The sequence below is a fragment of the Phytophthora sojae genome (assembly GCF_000149755.1).
Source record: "Phytophthora sojae unplaced genomic scaffold PHYSOscaffold_6, whole genome shotgun sequence".
Lineage (NCBI taxonomy): Eukaryota > Oomycota > Peronosporomycetes > Peronosporales > Peronosporaceae > Phytophthora > Phytophthora sojae.
In genome coordinates this window covers 2,811,614-2,829,671 of record NW_009258120.1, presented here as the reverse complement: position 1 = coordinate 2,829,671, position 18,058 = coordinate 2,811,614, and the positions used below count along the sequence as shown (strand labels likewise).

Sequence of the window (18,058 nt, the reverse complement as noted above, 5' to 3'; positions counted from 1 at the left end):
GATCGAGGAAGCTTGGTCCGCATGGTCAACGCCCTCGACATGATTGACAAGAATGAGGTTGATGACAGTGCTCCAATAATATACTCGGTGCTCACTTAACACCCGCTATTATTGTAGTCTCATTGAAAAAAAACGATACAGCACAAATAGTGGGAAGGCTGGGATAGGAGGTTTATGGGATAAACCCCTTTATTAGTTGTTTAGACTTCATCGTGTATTCATGGGCTGCGAGATCTCCTTTAAAAAAACTACTATTACTACTGTAGTAGTTGAGCGTGGCAGCAGCGTGCGCGCCAAACGCTTCTACGGGTGGAGGTGCTACTGCATACATTTGAAAAAAAACAGTGGCATCATTTTTCTAGATCCCACCCCTGGTCGTGAATTTGTCAGTAGATTGCCAAAGCACGGTCGGAGCAGTGGGTAGCAACATTAAGCTGCGGTAGTTTTTTTTTAATTATTAGATGTGTTGTTGTCACTTAGTTACCTAACGACCTCTAATCACACCTCCTACCTACGCCCGTTTCCGTCGCTGGCAGGTCTTCAGTCCGTTTATGCGGTGGACCAACCCGGAAAAGTTTTATCTGCGATCTTCTGCACAATCAATCATCCAGCCATTTGCGTAGATCGATAGCAGCGTATCGCATCACTACCGTGTGGAAGTGATCATCCGTAGTTTCTGGAGAAAATATCACTTGTCTGCTGCGAGCGGTGTCCATAGCCAAGTTTGCTAGCGAGTCCGCTGTCTTGTTAAATACCCTGAGTTGATGTGTCCACTTGACTACCTTGCACTTGTCTGCCAGCCCTCTGCATCGCATATAAAGTTGACGCAAATGATGCGCTCGTGGTTCCGCGCGAGTCCGCTGCTGCCGAATGATGAGCTGACTATCCCCGACAACAAATAGCGGGTCAATGTTCGCCCTGTGTGCGTATACCAGGCCGGTGAGCAGCCCGTTGTATTCTGCTTGGTTGTTCGTCGTAGTTGGGCTGCCATACAATAAGCTGCGGTAGTTGCTACCCAAAGCTTGAAAGCTGGAACCGGCGCACAAATGGCAATGGTCGGAAATGCGTCATGGGACGCTGTTAAGGCTCCACCGCAACTCCAGCACGAGGGGGGGGGGGCATATCGTCGCTGCCCTGGATCTTGGATAGACTCGTGGTCCCCTTGAACAGTTGAAGCGTTTACCTTTGCAGAACTAGCTGATTGAACTCGAACCCCACGGGGGCAATTCTCTTCCGGGTCGTCCTTACTTTCGAGTACATTTTGAGGACTTTCGAGTAATGAGTAATGCGCTCGGACTTCCGAGTACATTTACTTCATTTAAACTCGCGCATTGCATCAACTTGCAACAACTGACTTCACTATAAAGACGTTGCTTGTTGGGATGGCATTCATGAAAGCAAATAACGTGCTACAAGCCCTTTAGGGCAATTTTCTTTTGTTTTCTGCTAGATAACGCTTAAATTCTCTAGTTGCTCGTTCGATGCGTTACTTCCCCAGATACATTCATAGTGTGCATATCTTCGGTCTCGTTCAGGGTGGCGATGCCGTATGTAGCATCTTTCCTGATTCAAAAATAAGACTTCTGTGGAATTACTCGGAGTTCAGGGAAATGTACTCGCAATTAAGTAGCACCCTTCTCTTCCGTTCCTTAATTGAGGAGTTGTGGATGGCCTCGTTATGTTTCCACGTCACTCGTGGGTACAGCTGCAAGCAAGTCCAAGACATGGAGTCATTCTGTTAAGTATAGTCATCCGTGATCGAGAGGATTTTTGTATTCGTGGACGCAGTTCGAGACAGCATCCCGACGCTTGATATGAGTGATACAAGTCGGTGGTCGAAGGTGCTCAGCGCTTGGAAGAAGCTGCAAGTGAGTTACTACGGTGGAAAATACTCCATCCATCGACTGCTGGCCTTGGAGACGTATGCACGGACGACGTCCCTGCTTCGTGCGATGCTCGCGTGTGTTTGGACGCCACTTCCGACGGTTGTGCTGGTTTGTCTGATAGAATCGCTGCCACTGCGAGACCCGCAGGACGGCTGGGATGTAAACCCTGGATTTTGGGTACGCGTTGCCGTCGTGACTTTCCTGATTGCCCAGACATCTACAGGTGAAGCGGTTTATTTCATCGAAAGCTTCAAGATCTCTGCAGGTCAACTTGTATCGCTTTCAGCTGGAATTGCTGTAACTTTCACGGCTTGTTCGATGGTCATTTCTGCCAACAGTATCTATCCTATTTTTCACGCTGGTGTTGTCCCCAGTCTACAACCTTTTCCACATTGTTCTGTTTCGAGTCATACTGGGGGTCCCAATGTTGCGCCAACTATTCGCACAACGCAAGCAGCTCATCCAGTACATGAACTTTTTGCACGCGCAGATCATGATGATGCTCGTGTATCCGATCTACGAAGTACTATTCCGCTTTGTAGAGAGGTCAAAGTTTCAGGTTCCGGTGATTTTGCTGTTGCCGTTGATGAAGGTTGTCATAAAAAATATTGTGCTGAGGTGCACGAAGCACGTGGAAGATATGACGCCGGAGCTGGTGGTCTTCACTGTGGACTTCTTCAACGCCATCTACGTGGCTAGTGTATGCAGAGCGCCATGTCGACCCTCGCAATCTCCGCCATCGTTATTACGGATCTCTCACAGACTATTATCATGTTGTATGGCCTGCACCGCCGGACGAGTAATATTTTATGTGGACTCCGAGATTCTGCACCTGGTATTGAAATCCCGGATGATCTGCTCAGCGCAACGTGCTTGTTGTGCTGACATACAACGATTATCGGGAGACTCGTTCGACACAGCATCAATATTTTCACGAATTTCTCGCACCGACTACCGACGCAAAATGATATTCTGTTGAAGACTGTACGCGACCAGGCAAGTACGTCACCCATCCGAAGTTGTATCATCTCCTACTGTCGCGGGCATCCAAACTCCCGTGAATTTTGCCACATGTTGCTTTGGTTCTACCAAGAAAGGCAACAAGAAGATCCACCCTACCGTAGTTCGTGCAGGTGTAGCTCGAGCACCTGAAACTTCAACGAATCTGGTAGAAGAACACCCGTCGTTTTTGCGCTATTTACTGGAGACGTTCTTTACGATTGAATGTCTCGTTGTCACCTCCTTCTTGGAAACTATCATCCATCTCTTGTACGCGGCGTATATCCCCGTGATGTCACACCTGCCAAGTGTCCAATATCACTCGGAGATGGCGGGGGTCACGCCGAAGAACGCGGGTCATACCGTGCTCCCTGTGTTTGTGTTTGGACTGCTTCAAGTTGTGTCGTTTGCACTGTTGGTGGCGGTAGTGAGGCAAAACTGCGGGATGCAGGTGCTTTACCAGCTTGCATTCGTCCTGGAGACGCACAGGTGGTCCATCATGAGCAAGTTGATGGTCTGGATGCTGATCACCTTGTCCTTTCGTGTAGCACATTTTGGTGCGTTTCTTCATGGATTTATTGATAAATGGCGAGTGCTGATGGTCAACTTGGTTTGCAGGCGTCGACTTCACCTTCAGATTCGCCAAAGTGGGGTGGTAGACCTGCAATATATTCTTGTACAGAATCCACTGTTGGAATATCCGCCGGCTCGCACAGAGAGAAGCGACACTATGTTGAACTTGCCGCCAATCGTCGTGTCCAAGTCCAGCAACGAGAGTGCGGACTTCGGGGACAGGACGAAGAACGCCAAGGAGCAGAAGCTGATCAACGATTCGCCCGACTGGCGCAGTTGGAGATTTGGGAGCTGCTGCTCGGAGCTGCAGGCGGAGGACGTGTCGTATACCTCCACCGTCAGGGTCGAGTTCGCTGGGACTGTTTGGAAAGAAGGGGCCTACACGAGGTCGAAGGTGACTGGGTGTTTAGACGAGTGAAAGCTTCAACAAAAGATAACCTTGTAGTTGTTACAAAAGCTTTCTTTGTGGTTGTTGTTGTTCACAAGACAGGGAAGATTTACGACCGAATCTACAAGCCGAGGGTCGGCACGGCCGCCCTCGATCCTAAAGTCAATACGTCTCCTTGCGCTTCTCGGAGTTGCAGGTGTACCCTTCGTCCTTGGGCACGACAACCCCTCCGCATTCACACCATATTCCGTTGTTTCGTACGCACGACACCCGTCCTCGAGCGGGGATGGAGACGTCCACGGACCTCCAAGAGTCCCACCTCACACGCGCGTCGCGCCATCATTTCCGGCAGCAACTCGAGTACCTCACAATCGGTACCCCTCGTAGGATGTAGCCATTTCGGCACTCCAGCCGACACGCGAGTCCGCCGCGCCGATGCCTGGCACGGGGCTGGCACGGGACAGACGGCGTAAAGCTACAAACAAGTTGTCTGTGTTCTCTGTTATCGCTACCTGTGCCCAGGAGCATGAATCGCAATATCCACCCGTGAAATATCCAGAATAGAGCTGGACTTCTATAGTAGTAGTCATTTTGCTAGATTTAATCGTATTGCGGCAAGCTTACATGTTACGCATAGTAGATGCTCGTGCGGTGGTAACTTTCGTGATGGAATCGACGGCGCAGCAAGCTGCAAAGTTATGGGATCTAACGAAGCAACGCGTCGCGGTGGGGCTACTGAATGCTGTAAGGGCAGCGAAGATGAGCAAGAAGAAGGCTTATCGCAAGAAGATCAAGCGTATGTACCGCTGACTGGATCGTACAAAGGAGCTCGCTCGAGCCGCTTCTCAACAAGCCAACCAGGACCTCCAGCGACTCTGCCACGACAAAATCGGGAGGCTCACGCAGCGCATCGCAACAACGAAACGCGAGTGGATTCGTGCAAAATTGCAGCGATTGTTTAGATCGCATACGTGGCGAGAAGGCAAGACAACGAAAAACTTCTTCAAGCGGATATCCTGCAAGTTTGGGGACAACATCATCCCGGTTCTCCGTCACCACTCCAGCATCGCTGTTATCGACCCCCAGGCCAAGGCAGACACCCTCGCCGACGCATGGAGTCCTATCATGCGCGGCGTTCCGGCCTCTTCTTCAGCGGTCGAGCGCGTCACACGCTGGATGGAGCAGGACATCGGAGATGACACTGCAATGCTGGCTGATGCGGAGATGATCACGGAAACCGCAGTTAGAACGGCGCTGCGAGAATGTAAGGTGGACAAGGCATGTGGACCTGATAAGCTGGGCAACGACTGGTACCGGGCTTACGAAGATGCATTGGTTCCAATACTTACGCGGCTGTACAAGCTCTGGTATACTGAACAAGTGTTTCCCGATTCCTTCCTGGAGGCAAATATCTTTTGCTTGAAGAAGAGTGGCGACGGTGGAGATCCTCTCAACTACAGACCGCTCGCGCTGCTAAATACTGGCTACAAGATCCTGACAAGACTACTTACGACTCAGGTTCGAACTACTCTTGCGCGGCGAATCAGCATCTTTCAGCATGGGTTTGTTCCTGGTCGTCAAATTCACGCGACGATAGATTATTTCGCTGCTGCACACCGGATGGCTCTATGCTCAGATGACGCACGGGATGCTCTCGCGCTGCTATTGGACTTTGCCAAGGCCTATGACTCGCTTGACCAACAATTTTTGTGCGCAGTGCTGCGCCGTCACGGCTACCCACGTCACTTTGTGCAGGTGATCGAAAAGCTCCACACTGGGACAAAGGTGCGCTTCCTTGCCAATGGAACACGCTCTCGAACGGTGACGGTCACCCGTGGCATCCGGCAAGGATGCCCACTCGCGCCGCTGCTCTTCATTCTAGCGCTGGAACCACTGTACAGGCGATTAGAGAAGGGGGCCGTTCATCAGGGGATCATTCTGAAGGCACGCACAGCCACTAGCATTGAGGGTCGCAGGGTACGCCGACGATACGGCGTTATATTTGCGGAGCCCGGCGGAGCTGGAAGTGGCACTCGCTACTATCACGGACTTTGGTGCGGCTTCAGGTCTCCACCTCAACTGCTCTAAAACAGTGGCCATTGCGCTGCACCCAGACGGACTCCGCTCCAGCACACTCTGGACGGGGCCTGTTCGCCTCCTTCCCCGTGATGAACGATGCCGCTATCTAGGCGTTCAAGCAGGAAGTCGCTCAGAGGCAAGTCATTCGTGGCACACTGCGGGTCAGCAGCTACAGATTCGAGTAAGGCGGGCCAGCCAGCGCACTCTCACAGTGGATCAACGCGCTGTCGTTGCGGCGGCAGTGATCGTTCCTAAGCTGTTGTTCATCGGTAGGCATGGTTGGTCGTCCACTGCAATTGTCGAGGAATATTCCAAGTGCATACGGAATTTCGTGTTACATGGCCAGTTTGTGGAGAGAGTTTCCGGAGTTACATCATGGATTGCTGCGGACATTACCCTTCTGCCCCGGCGGGACGGAGGGCTGGCCGTGCCCGATCTGCGAGCAGAACTGCTGGCGATGGCGGCGTCGACCGTCACCGAGTGGGCTCTCAACGGATCATTGATCGACCATGTCATTGGAGATATCCTATCCACAAGCTCTGCTAAGTGTAAGCGATCGTATTGTCCAGGGATTCCGCGATGGTGCTACGTTATGGAAAGCAGGCGCCAGCATGGTCCACCGAGCTGGGTTAAAACCATACACCCGCAAGCACGAGGAGGCGGTCAGAGAGCTTTACGGGATAGTTGATCAAGCTCTCCCCGATGTACTGCTTTGGGATAGTGATCATTGTGTTTTGGACCTGTTGGTGTTGGCCGGAGGAGAAACAGCCACCCCACGTCAAATTCTACGCACCCAGAATGGACAGCCATGTCTTGAGTGGCTGCCCTATGCAGAAATTCGCCACCTTTTCCCGTGGAAGGCGCCGGACTCACTTGGTTATGCAGCGCTCGCCTGCCGTACCACCGCACCCGGTTGTCTCGTGAACGACATCGTCCACTGGACCCACGTTCGACCCGGACAATTACGATTAACCAAAGGGCAGCAGGTCAAGTACGTCGACTCCTTCTGGACATCCTCGCTCACTATCCTGAGCTCGTGTACCCTCCAAGCTGTACAACGGAGCTACGGATCTCGGCTATGCCAGCTGACCATCCACTGACAGTGATTCCTACGCCGGGTCCAGCCACCGGGACGAAAGTATCACTCAGCGTGGCAAGCACAACGGTGGGACCCATTCACACGGTGGAGGTTTGCTCAAGACCTGCGGCAACGAGAGCGCTAAACGCATTCACAGCCAACGAGGTTAACATCCGGAGCATCCATCCCCACCCACGGCTGAACAGGATGGTGTGCCTAACGACAGGACAAAGGAGGTGGAAACAGCCTCGACACGTCTATACGAGCGGTGCTTGCCAGGCCCAGAAGACACGGTGCGCGCAACGTTGCAGGACGGGCCAGTGCGTGGAGCTTGGAACATCCGCAGATTGCCAGCGCTCTTGCTAAAGTTACCTGGAAACGATTCGGAAGATCAGTGGAGCCACAGGTTGGAGTGAACAGGTCTTGCTTGGATTTAAACTTCAAGCCTTCACCTGGTGGGACTCAACGCGCAGACTGCCAGGGTGCCCAATTGCAGAGTGCCTGCAGGTTGCGGTTAACACCTCACACACGTTTTGGACATGTGAGGGGGCCACCTGCCTATGGGGAGTTTTCTATGCGCCGTGGACGGCACTTGGTGTTGTCGACTCGTCCGAACGACTCTCATCCACTTTTCGACTTCAACTGAAGTGCGTACCGATCGGCATGTGGTCGCTATTGGACGCGTTACACGGACACGACACCGAAGCCACGCGAGACTCCATCCGCACGCACATCTACACTATCCTGAATCAGTGTTGGCGCCTCGGAGTAGTGACTACACTCCAAGGGATATGGCGACGGCACTGTTTGTATCGGGATCCGGTAGAAGATGCGACGGCAACACGGGCGGCTGCGGTACTTCATGGCAGGCTTCGAGCGGCCTACCTGACAATCAGGATCAACACCACGGCCATGAATGCGCCTTCGCCTCTGGTTGCGGCTGCACGTGCCTGCCACTTGGTGCTGCCAACGCCCTCGGCGGAGACGGCACATATCCCCCACCAGACTGTCGGCGCCAAGGCACTTTGCTATTCTTCGACGGTGGATCTCGCGGAAACCCTGGGCCAGGCGGTGCGGGAACGGTCATTGTGCAATTGGGTGGGGCGACGTTCACGCCCCGGGTGATGTGGATGGCTAGCGTCTCTTACGCGTCCAAGACGACTAACAACATCGCTGAAGATCGTGGGCTACTTAACGGACTACGGTATGCTGCTAGGTGCAAGCTGATGGGAGTACACGTCGTCGGTGACAGTAATCTCATTCTCACGCAATTACGGAAGCGGAAAACGCCTCGAGCCAAACACCTACAAGGACTGTATACACAATGCCGGCTACTAGCGGATCGACTGATGGTGTCCTCCTGGTCTCATCATTTACGCCACTTCAACAAGACGGCGGGCGGATTAGCCAACCTGGCCATGGACACCAAGAAGAGCACGCAGGTAACTGCTGCAGACGTAGCAAGCCTGCCTTCGCGCTGGACATCAGTCATCGCGCCCCTCCAAGCGGACGTAGATCACTGGATGAACACTCACCCGGATCAGGAGGACGGATGCCGGGCCTCCGCTCGTCGTAGCGCACCTTAGCTGGTACGCATTTGCTGGCACCAGTAGCGGTAGCTAGCAAACCCTCAGATGATCTGTAAGCATCAGAGGGTCGGGCATTTTCTAGGTCGTTAGGAACTTTAAATGACTGTAATGCACCTCAGCTTAAAACGAACTTTCGTGATGGAACTGTGTGCGAAAAGCCGGACTCTGATCCACAGTATTCAGTGGATCCGAGCAAACACGCTCTCATTAAGGACGCCCCACAAACTAAGCAGCGCAGCAAAATCAAATATTAACGCGTGGCCAGGATGCGAGGGCGACTTAATGTGAGTCTCGTATGCGCGGTGTTATCACTCCACGAGACAAATACAGTCGTCTTGGACGTATATGCGTGGTATATGCGTCCGTAGAATTGGTAGACCAGTTCAACTGAACTGGACACAGTATTTTTATCGATAGCGACGAAGCGTTGGAGGCTTCATTGCGAGGCTCGATCTCAAATGAATAAAGCACTGAGGTCCAAGCAGCTACTTGACGCTTGGAAGAAGCTGCAATTGAGTTACTACGGTGGCAAGTACTCCATCCACCGACTACTCGCCTTGGAGACGTACGCACAGTCGACATCACTAGTCCACGGGTTGCTCGTGTGCATTTGGACGCCACTCCCGATGGCTGCGCTGGTCTTTCTATTCGAATCGCTGCCACTTTGCGACCCCAAAGACGGATGGCAAGCAAACTATGGCTTCTGGATACGAGTCGCTATCGTGGTCTTTGTAATCGCCCAAACATCTACAGGTGAAGCGGTTTACTTCATCGACAACTTCAATATCTCTTCGCGCCAACTCACATCGCTATCGGGGGGTATCGCTGTCATCTTCACGGCCTGCGCTATGGCCATCTCGGCGGGCACGATCTTCCCCATCCCATTCCTCATATTGGTGCTGACTCCTGTCTACAACATTATCCACATTATTCTGTTTCGAGTCATACTGGGCGCTCAAATGCTGCGCCAACTATTCGCACAACGCAAGCAGCTCATCCAGTACACGAACTTCTTACACGCACAGATCATGATGATGTTCGTGTATCCGATCTACGAAGTGTTGTTCCGCTTTGTTGAAGGATCGAATTTCCAGCTTCCAGTGATTTTGTTGCTGCCTTCTGGATCTGTGCACCGGGATCTAATTCTGGAAGTTGAATCGGTAATGCTTGGTACGATTAGCAACACGTGTTGAGCTGCAACAAGAAACTCGAATACCGCTTTGAATTGCGGATTCAATAGTCTTTTGCGGAAAGTCGAGTGGTGGATTGGTGCGAGCGGTCTTTCGTAGAGTGAATTGTTTGCAAAGCTCGGGTTGCTTTACATTTGTTCATCTAATGACACTGAGAGTGTCGTTTTAGTAGTTCAGTGGGAGTACTGTGCTGAATGGGCCGAACACAAGTGCAAGTTTGTAGTGGGAGTATTGCGGTGAATCTCACAAAGGACGGGGGCACTTCTAGCATGGTTGCAGTTGATCGAGCTGATTCATGAGTTGAGCCGGACTGCCGACAGTAGTGATGATGATAGCAGTGGTGACAGTGACAGTGACTTCAGTGGGAGTAACGCTGAAGCAATGGAAGTCGATGTCGCTGCTGATCATGAAGACAATACCGGTGACGAAGAAGTTGAAGATGACCACTCCGGGGATCAGGGCGTAACTTTGAGTGGTGGTCGTACGCCGGTGGTCAGATCCAGCGGGAGTTCTCGTGCTAGTGGGGGTTCTCGTGCTAGTGGGAGTTCGAGCGCTACTGGAAGTGCTGGACCAAGTCCTGCGACTGCACCAGCGGCTTCTGTGCGTAGATCGGGCCGTGTGCGTCGACCTAATAGCCGGTATGACTCTCGCACATTTGTGTTGGCACAGACGTTGATCCAGTGCATGATGATCGCTACTGTGTGCGACTTGTTGAACCCGACCTCTGTCCAAGAGGCACTTAACTCTGAGTATGCTGCTCAGTGGAAGCGGGCAATGGATGCCGAGTACGAGTCGCATATGCACCACCAGACCTGGGTACTAGTTCCAAGACCACAGCCGACAAGAGACAAACCGGTGAACATTTTATCGTCGAAGTTGGTGTTGGCGCTAAAACGAAACGAAAAGGGAGAAGTTGAGCGGCACAAGGCAAGACTGGCAATCAAAGGGCATCGACAGAAGTACGGATTGGACTATCTGGAGACGTACTCTCCTGTCGTGCGTATTGAATCGGTGCTGCTTGTGTTGCTACTAGCGCTACTGTACGGCTTGGACTGCAGACATGTAGACTTTGTTACGGCGTTTCTAAACGGTGTACTGCAAGGCGTTGAGATTTTCATGGAGCAGCCCGAGGGCTACGACGATGGCTCTGGGAGAGTTTGCAAACTGTTGAAAGGTCTTTACGGCCTGAAGCAGGCCTCTCGAATATGGAACAACACCTTGCACAAGCATTTGATTGCAATTGGCTTCAAACAGTGCACGTTTGATGCTGGAGTATACTGGAAGGAGGGAGATCACAAGAAGATTTTCCTTACAGTGTACGTCGACGATATTGTAATTGCCGCCGATTCGCGTGACATTGACAAGGTAGTGAAGGCACTAGGCAGGAAGTTTAAGTTGAAGGACTTGGGCCGAGTGCGGCACCTGCTAGGAATGGAGACTAATTTCGTGCCCGGCAAGATCTTGTGCATTTCCAGACCGCGTACATTGAACGTATGCTGCAGAAGTTTCGAATGGCCGATGCCAAATCTGTTCGGTCTCTGCAAATGCATAATGAGCCGATAATGCGTGTAGAGAAGAATCGCAAGCTGATCAATGATCCAGCGTTGCCATTTCGTGAGATGGTTGGCTCCCTACAGTATCTTGTCCACTGCACGAGGCCGGATTTGGCTAATGCAGTGCGGTCGTTGGGAAGGTATGGGAGTGCGTACACGAAGGAAAACTTCCGTCAAGCTCAGCGCGTGCTGCGGTATCTGCGTGATACTAAGCACATCGGACTGGTCTATCGATATGAGGACATCAGCAAGGACGGTGTGAAGCTGGATGCGTTCGCAGATGCTGACCATGCTGGATGTCCGGAGACGAGCAGATCTGTAAGTGGCTGGGCGCTACGTCTGAATGGAAATGTGTGGCATTGGCAAAGCAAGAAGCAAGGTACCGTTGCGGATGATACCTGCGCTTCGGAATTGATTGCTGCGCATAAATGCACGAAAGAGATCAAGTGGGCTCAGAAGATGTTGAAAGAGCTTGGAATTAAGCAGCAAGCGGTGGCAACCTTGTACTGCGACAACCAGAGCACCATCAAGGAAGTGGAAAACAATGGGAACTCGCAGGAGCAGAAACATTAGGCAAAGAAGACGCGTTCTATTGCTGAGTGGGTGGACCGTGGTCGTTTAGAGTTGAAGTACGTGCCGACCACCGAAAATATTGCTGACATCTTTACGAAAGCATTGGGTCCGTGCGTGTTTGAGCGACTGCGTGATCAGCTCAACCTGGAAGATGTACGGAAAGCTTTGTCGGAAGTTGAAGGCAGTGCTGGAGCGACAACGGCCAGAGCGTCTGACTGCGCGTCGGACATTGAGATGAGTGACGAATAGGTGTGCTGCGGCAACCTAGCTCGAGTGAGACAAGGGATGCATGCGCTGCATTCTACCTCGGGTGAATTGCATGAAGGTTTTTTTTACCGTGTGCTTGGGGGTTGAGGGCGCTAAGCAACCAAAGTGAAGTGGGAGTACGAGAAACCGACTGCGGTCGGTGGTCACTTGGGTTGCTGGCAGCGCGCCGGCGGTGTGCTTGTTGAATGACCAGGGTAGTGAGTGGTGGTTGAGGTCTGAGACCGTGATGCCTTTGACTATGATGAAGAGGAAAGAGAGTTCTGGTGAAAGAGACCCGAGGGTTTCTCGGAACTTCTCCTGCATGCGTGCAGCCTCCTTCGTTGGCTGCGGCCAGTGTAGTTAAGAGTAGTCAACGGGGGTTTTATGGCTCGAGGTGCTTTCCCCTACAACAACACTTGAACAACAAGTATGCAATCTGTTTTCTCTCGGAAGACACACGCCATTTTAGTTGTTTTGCTTCCTACTTCGTGTTATAAAGCTACTGTTCAACTCGACCCTGCGAGATCTGCGTAGGCGAAGTGCTACGAGTGCAACTCGGTTTTTCCTATAATCTCCATTCCTAGCAGGTGCCGCACTCGGCCCAAGTCCTTCAACTTAAACTTCCTGCCTAGTGCCTTCACTACCTTGTCAATGTCACGCGAATCGGCGGCAATTACAATATCGTCGACGTACACTGTAAGGAAAATCTTCTTGTGATCTCCCTCCTTCCAGTATACTCCAGCATCAAACGTGCACTGTTTGAAGCCAATTGCAATCAAATGCTTGTGCAAGGTGTTGTTCCATATTCGAGAGGCCTGCTTCAGGCCGTAAAGACCTTTCAACAGTTTGCAAACTCTCCCAGAGCCATCGTCGTAGCCCTCGGGCTGCTCCATGAAAATCTCAACGCCTTGCAGTACACCGTTTAGAAACGCCGTAACAAAGTCTACATGTCTGCAGTCCAAGCCGTACAGTAGCGCTAGTAGCAACACAAGCAGCACCGATTCAATACGCACGACAGGAGAGTACGTCTCCAGATAGTCCAATCCGTACTTCTGTCGATGCCCTTTGATTGCCAGTCTTGCCTTGTGCCGCTCAACTTCTCCCTTTTCGTTTCGTTTTAGCGCCAACACCAACTTCGACGATAAAATGTTCACCGGTTTGTCTCTTGTCGGCTGTGGTCTTGGAACTAGTACCCAGGTCTGGTGGTGCATATGCGACTCGTACTCGGCATCCATTGCCCGCTTCCACTGAGCAGCATACTCAGAGTTAAGTGCCTCTTGGACAGAGGTCGGGTTCAACAAGTCGCACACAGTAGCGATCATCATGCACTGGATCAACGTCTGTGCCAACACAAATGTGCGAGAGTCATACCGGCTATTAGGTCGACGCACACGGCCCGATCTACGCACAGAAGCCGCTGGTGCAGTCGCAGGACTTGGTCCAGCACTTCCAGTAGCGCTCGAACTCCCACTAGCACGAGAACCCCCACTAGCACGAGAACTCCCGCTGGATCTGACCACCGGCGTACGACCACCACTCAAAGTTACGCCCTGATCCCCGGAGTGGTCATCTTCAACTTCTTCGTCACCGGTATTGTCTTCATGATCAGCAGCGACATCGACTTCCATTGCTTCAGCGTTACTCCCACTGAAGTCGCTGTCACTGTCACTGTCACCACTGCTATCATCATCACTACTGTCGGCATCGACGTCTTCATCGACAAATGCTCCGGCCATACCATCGTCCGTGTCATAAAACTCTTCATCGTCATCACCATTTTCGCCAGAGCCAACAGATTCACACCTCGGAACTCTCATCGTACTCGTCCAATGGTAAGTGAACACGGCTGACCGGCAGCGACACAAAGTCAATGTGCTCTGGCATTTCGATCTCCTCCCCAAAGTACCGCTTATTAATCAAGTCGCGCACATACTTCGGGTCTGCTGCCATATCCTCATGAAAAACAACATCTCGTCGCTCAATTAGATTCCCTGTGCACAGATCCAGAATGCGATAGCCGAGAGACGTCTTCGCATACCCAAGAAATATCCCTCGATCAGCTCGCATGTCCAGTTTACTGTGGCGTTTCTTCTTCGGGATGTAATGAAACACAACGGATCCACACACATGCAAGTCCTTCACTTCGGGCTTGCTTCCGAACAACTTCTCGTGCGGGGTCGTGCCATGCAATGCCTTCGTAGCACTCATGTTATCAACGTCCACAACGTACAGCAGTACTTCTCCCCATAGACAGAACGGCAATCCAGCTGCTTCATTGACCGCTCGCACCTTGCTGATCAGGGTACCATTCAACTTCTCGACGAGACAGTTTTCCTCTGGTGTGTACGCATTGGTAGTGAGCAGCTCAATACCATGGAGCCTAACCCCTTGGACGCGGAGGGGTGACATGGACGGCATTAAAAAACGCTTAAACCGTCCTGGACGGCATAAGAAATCGTATGAGACTCAGTATGACATAGTGAACGCGAGTATAAATTTGACTTTTCTTCACACAATTTGTTGCTAAGCTCCCTGGTAATTATTCCGCTAGAAGGGACTGGTGTGATCTGCGGATAAAAATCCTCCAATGAGCTACTCACAGTGCGTTCTATGCAATACTGATATTTAGAGAAACGTTGCGCCTGAACGGGTACACATTCCGCTCTCTCTTACATGTAACACAATGGATGCTATGGTATTGTCGCCTTGATGGTTGCTACAAGTGATAAGCCCTCTAGGACCCACACTACATTACAAACAGCGCGCTCCAACGCTACCAAACAATGCAAAAGAAGAAGAGCAACTACAGAGTAAGTTGATGTTGTCTTCGCACACCGACATTGAAGCAGAGATAGCACCACACTTCGATCAGTCGAACAGTATGAATTATGTGTGTGAGCAAGATAGGAGCAACATGAGAACAAGCATATTGCAATGTAATGTACGAGAGGAACTATATTCACTTGCCAGTTTCCTGCACTATAGTGTGACTCGCATTGCTACGGTTGTGGAGGATGTGACTTGGGTTCGAAGCGAGAAGGCATCCTGTCCTGATCCTGTCTGCATAAAGTCAAACTTGTAAGCGGACCAAGTCAGCATTCAAGCAAAAATCAACTTTCACCCATACCTTCAACGCGAAATCGGCGTCCTCTCATCTTGAATGTAAAACTTGAAGCCCACAACATTCCTTACTTCAGTGGCGGTCGATACCTCACTATGAGCAGCAGGCTCCTCTTCAGCTTGTCTTCAGTGCCGTCCGTTCTTGGGCAGCACTCAAAAATTTATCACGTTGCCACCGGAGGTGATGCTGCTCTTGAGCTGTCGTTCATGTATACATGTCGTCGTCCCAGCAGCCAGCGCCATGTACATCTTCGTAAAACATTTCAATAAGCAGAAACCAATCTCAATCAGTATAAGCCATTCCGTCAGCATAAAGCGCATATAGTATACCTTCCACGTCAGCAAGCCATGGACATTACGGTAACCGACGCCTGTTGGAGATACTTGAGTCCCCATCCTACCACGACCGCCTACTGAAGGCAACAAAGGTTAGTCCAACCGCAGCAATCATCCCAACGATGCAACGCATACCTCTAGCGTCCAAACGCCCATGACGATTCCTCGCGGCACAGTCGCGCTAGGCAAAGATGACGCATACAGTTCTGTTAGCAAATAGTAACAACGCAAGTGGTTAGCATGTATTTGAACCAGCAGAAGTTGTGCGCACACGTACCAAGTAGCACGAAAGGAGGGATTGCTTGCGCCGCGGTACTTACAATCAGACTTCAAGTAGCTCGCGCTTCAAAGCGATAGTCGCACTAGTTAGTTTGGGATCTATACCAAGATACTTAGCGCACGTACCGAGCCTCTCGTCCGTCTGGGGCTTGCACGGAAGCAGCCCCACCGCGCCGATGTCATCCCGAAATGCCACTTTCTCTCTTGCTGCGCCGAATGAAGAATGAGTGGCGGCAGCAAGAGGGGAACCGATGATTGATTTTTTCTGAAAAATGGTTCGTGCTTGTGCGTGGTATTTCATCTACCCTGATAGTCATATGTTATTGATGCCCAATCAAATGGCCACGTTTAGATAGATGGACCAATGATATCAAAGCTAGATATGGGAAGGGACGATAATCACTTTTTGCGGGATCCGCTAAGGAGGGCCCTCATCGGGAGGGCCCTCGTAATATAGTCGACATTTGGGAAACAGCCGATTGTGACAAACGCACATTTGGGTCATTCGTAATAGGTACATGTACCAAAACGAGAGCTCGGTTCATAAAGCACTCTCCCACCTCTCATGCGTGTCCACCGCGCCTTCTTCGCCTGGGCATCCCAGCTACAGCAAGGGCAGGGAGCGCCCAACGGGGTGCTAGACGAGCGCCAAGATGGCGCTCATTACCCACATCGAGCCCGCGCTGCTATCACTTCGACTGACTCGCGCGTTGGTAGAACCTGCGACGCCCCAGTTCAAGCGCCCGAGTCGGCGGCCGCCCAGGCTCTGGCCAAGCTTCTACGACAGCGCAATCAGCTCTGTGGCTCTGTGGCGCGAGCCGCGATGTCGGCAGAGCTGGCGGCTATGGCGATGGCTGTTCGGAAGCGTAATGCCGATGGTGTTGCTGAGTCTGCTGCCGCGGTTATTGAGTGCTTGGGTGCGCAAGTGGCTGGCAGCTTCTCGGCAGGAGCACGAGACAAATTACTCGTGTTGATGCGGGATACGGCGGCTCATGTATCTGCCACGAGATCGTATAATTTGTTGCATAGTGACTCTGAAGCGATGGAAGCTCATGAAATGACGCGAGACTCGGCTCGAGAGGCCGTGGCAACGTTGCGCGACTTTACAACCGACAACAGCGGCGTCAACCCAAGATTTAAGGAGGCTGTGGACAACCAAGTGCCGTTCAATCCCCGATATGCTAGGTATTTGGGATCCCTCGCTTGGCAGAGCCAGCTTGACTCGGGTCCCCGCAGCTCCAGTGCTGCGCCTCCCCGCCCCCCACCTTAGCATGGCCGAAGCCCCGCAGAGCATGCCGTCGCTGGCTGCGCTGTGTGTGGCGCGTCTGGCCGCGGGCGCCCCGCAACGCGTACTGCTCAGCATTCTGCGGTGCGTATTTCCAGGGAGCGGAAACACGTCGAAGGGGAGGTGTCATGCGCTGAACTCGCGATTGACTTCTGAACATGTCATCTTCGGCTCCGCCTACTTCTCGAAACACAGGTCTGTAGGTCCGAGACTCTGCTTCTAGGTAGAGCTCATCAATAGTCGCTTGGGAAACTTGCAGGTAGAACACGGCGTAGCCAGACGCTGGGAAAGCAGGGCGTACCATCAGCACAACGAGATCTGAAAAAATGGCAAGCACTCAATCCCTCTTATTATTTGCTGGTAGTCTAAAGTAAACTTCGCCTCGGATGCTTATTTATAGTAGAGCTATGATCGTCGGCAACGGTATCATTTCCACAGAGCGTTGCCGACGATTTCGGTACATGCACCTATTACGAATGACCCAAATGTGCGTTTGTCACAATCGGCTGTTTCCCAAATGTCGACTCTATTACGAGGGCCCTCCCGATGAGGGCCCTCCTCAGCGGATCCCCTTTTTGCGGATTTAGAGGTATATTGAAATCAAGTGTTTCTTATGCTGTTCAGAACAGCATAAGGTCTTCTGCCAGTTTCGTGCCGTCCTTCGAACTTGCGGACTTGCTGTGGCATAACTTTTCATTGAATTGTCCATTCTGAAATCTGATTGCACCCGCTAAATCTGCGCGACTGGGCTGAATTTATGTACTTCATGTAAATTTTGCAGAACTTCTTGTTATTGTTTTGAAAAGCTTGTTGATTTGGAGTGAGCTGCCAGTTTCCTGCCTCTTTTTGATAGCATTTTTGTATGCTATGCAAATCCTAGGAGG

The 18,058-nt window shown here is 51.6% G+C and overlaps 4 protein-coding genes across 4 annotated transcripts; 3 read left to right on the top strand and 1 right to left on the bottom strand.

Moving 5' to 3' along the window:
* Nucleotides 1-599: 599 nt before the first annotated feature.
* Nucleotides 600-1,001, bottom strand: PHYSODRAFT_512077 (hypothetical protein; the record flags this gene model as incomplete). Its single annotated transcript, XM_009532863.1, has 1 exon — nt 600-1,001. A coding segment is annotated over one exon (402 nt), but the record flags the coding sequence as incomplete, so codon positions are not given.
* Nucleotides 1,002-8,187: 7,186 nt separating this feature from the next.
* Nucleotides 8,188-8,448, top strand: PHYSODRAFT_375053 (hypothetical protein; the record flags this gene model as incomplete). Its single annotated transcript, XM_009532862.1, has 1 exon — nt 8,188-8,448. A coding segment is annotated over one exon (261 nt), but the record flags the coding sequence as incomplete, so codon positions are not given.
* A 602-nt stretch (nt 8,449-9,050) lies between these two features.
* PHYSODRAFT_510952 (hypothetical protein) lies at nt 9,051-9,785 on the top strand (the record flags this gene model as incomplete). Its single annotated transcript, XM_009532861.1, has 1 exon — nt 9,051-9,785. The coding sequence occupies one exon, from the start codon at nt 9,051-9,053 to the stop codon at nt 9,783-9,785; it is 735 nt and encodes a 244-aa protein (XP_009531156.1).
* Nucleotides 9,786-16,697: 6,912 nt separating this feature from the next.
* On the top strand, nt 16,698-16,994 carry PHYSODRAFT_449851 (hypothetical protein; the record flags this gene model as incomplete). The annotated part of the gene is made up of 1 exon (XM_009532860.1): nt 16,698-16,994. A coding segment is annotated over one exon (297 nt), but the record flags the coding sequence as incomplete, so codon positions are not given.
* Nucleotides 16,995-18,058: the final 1,064 nt, after the last annotated feature.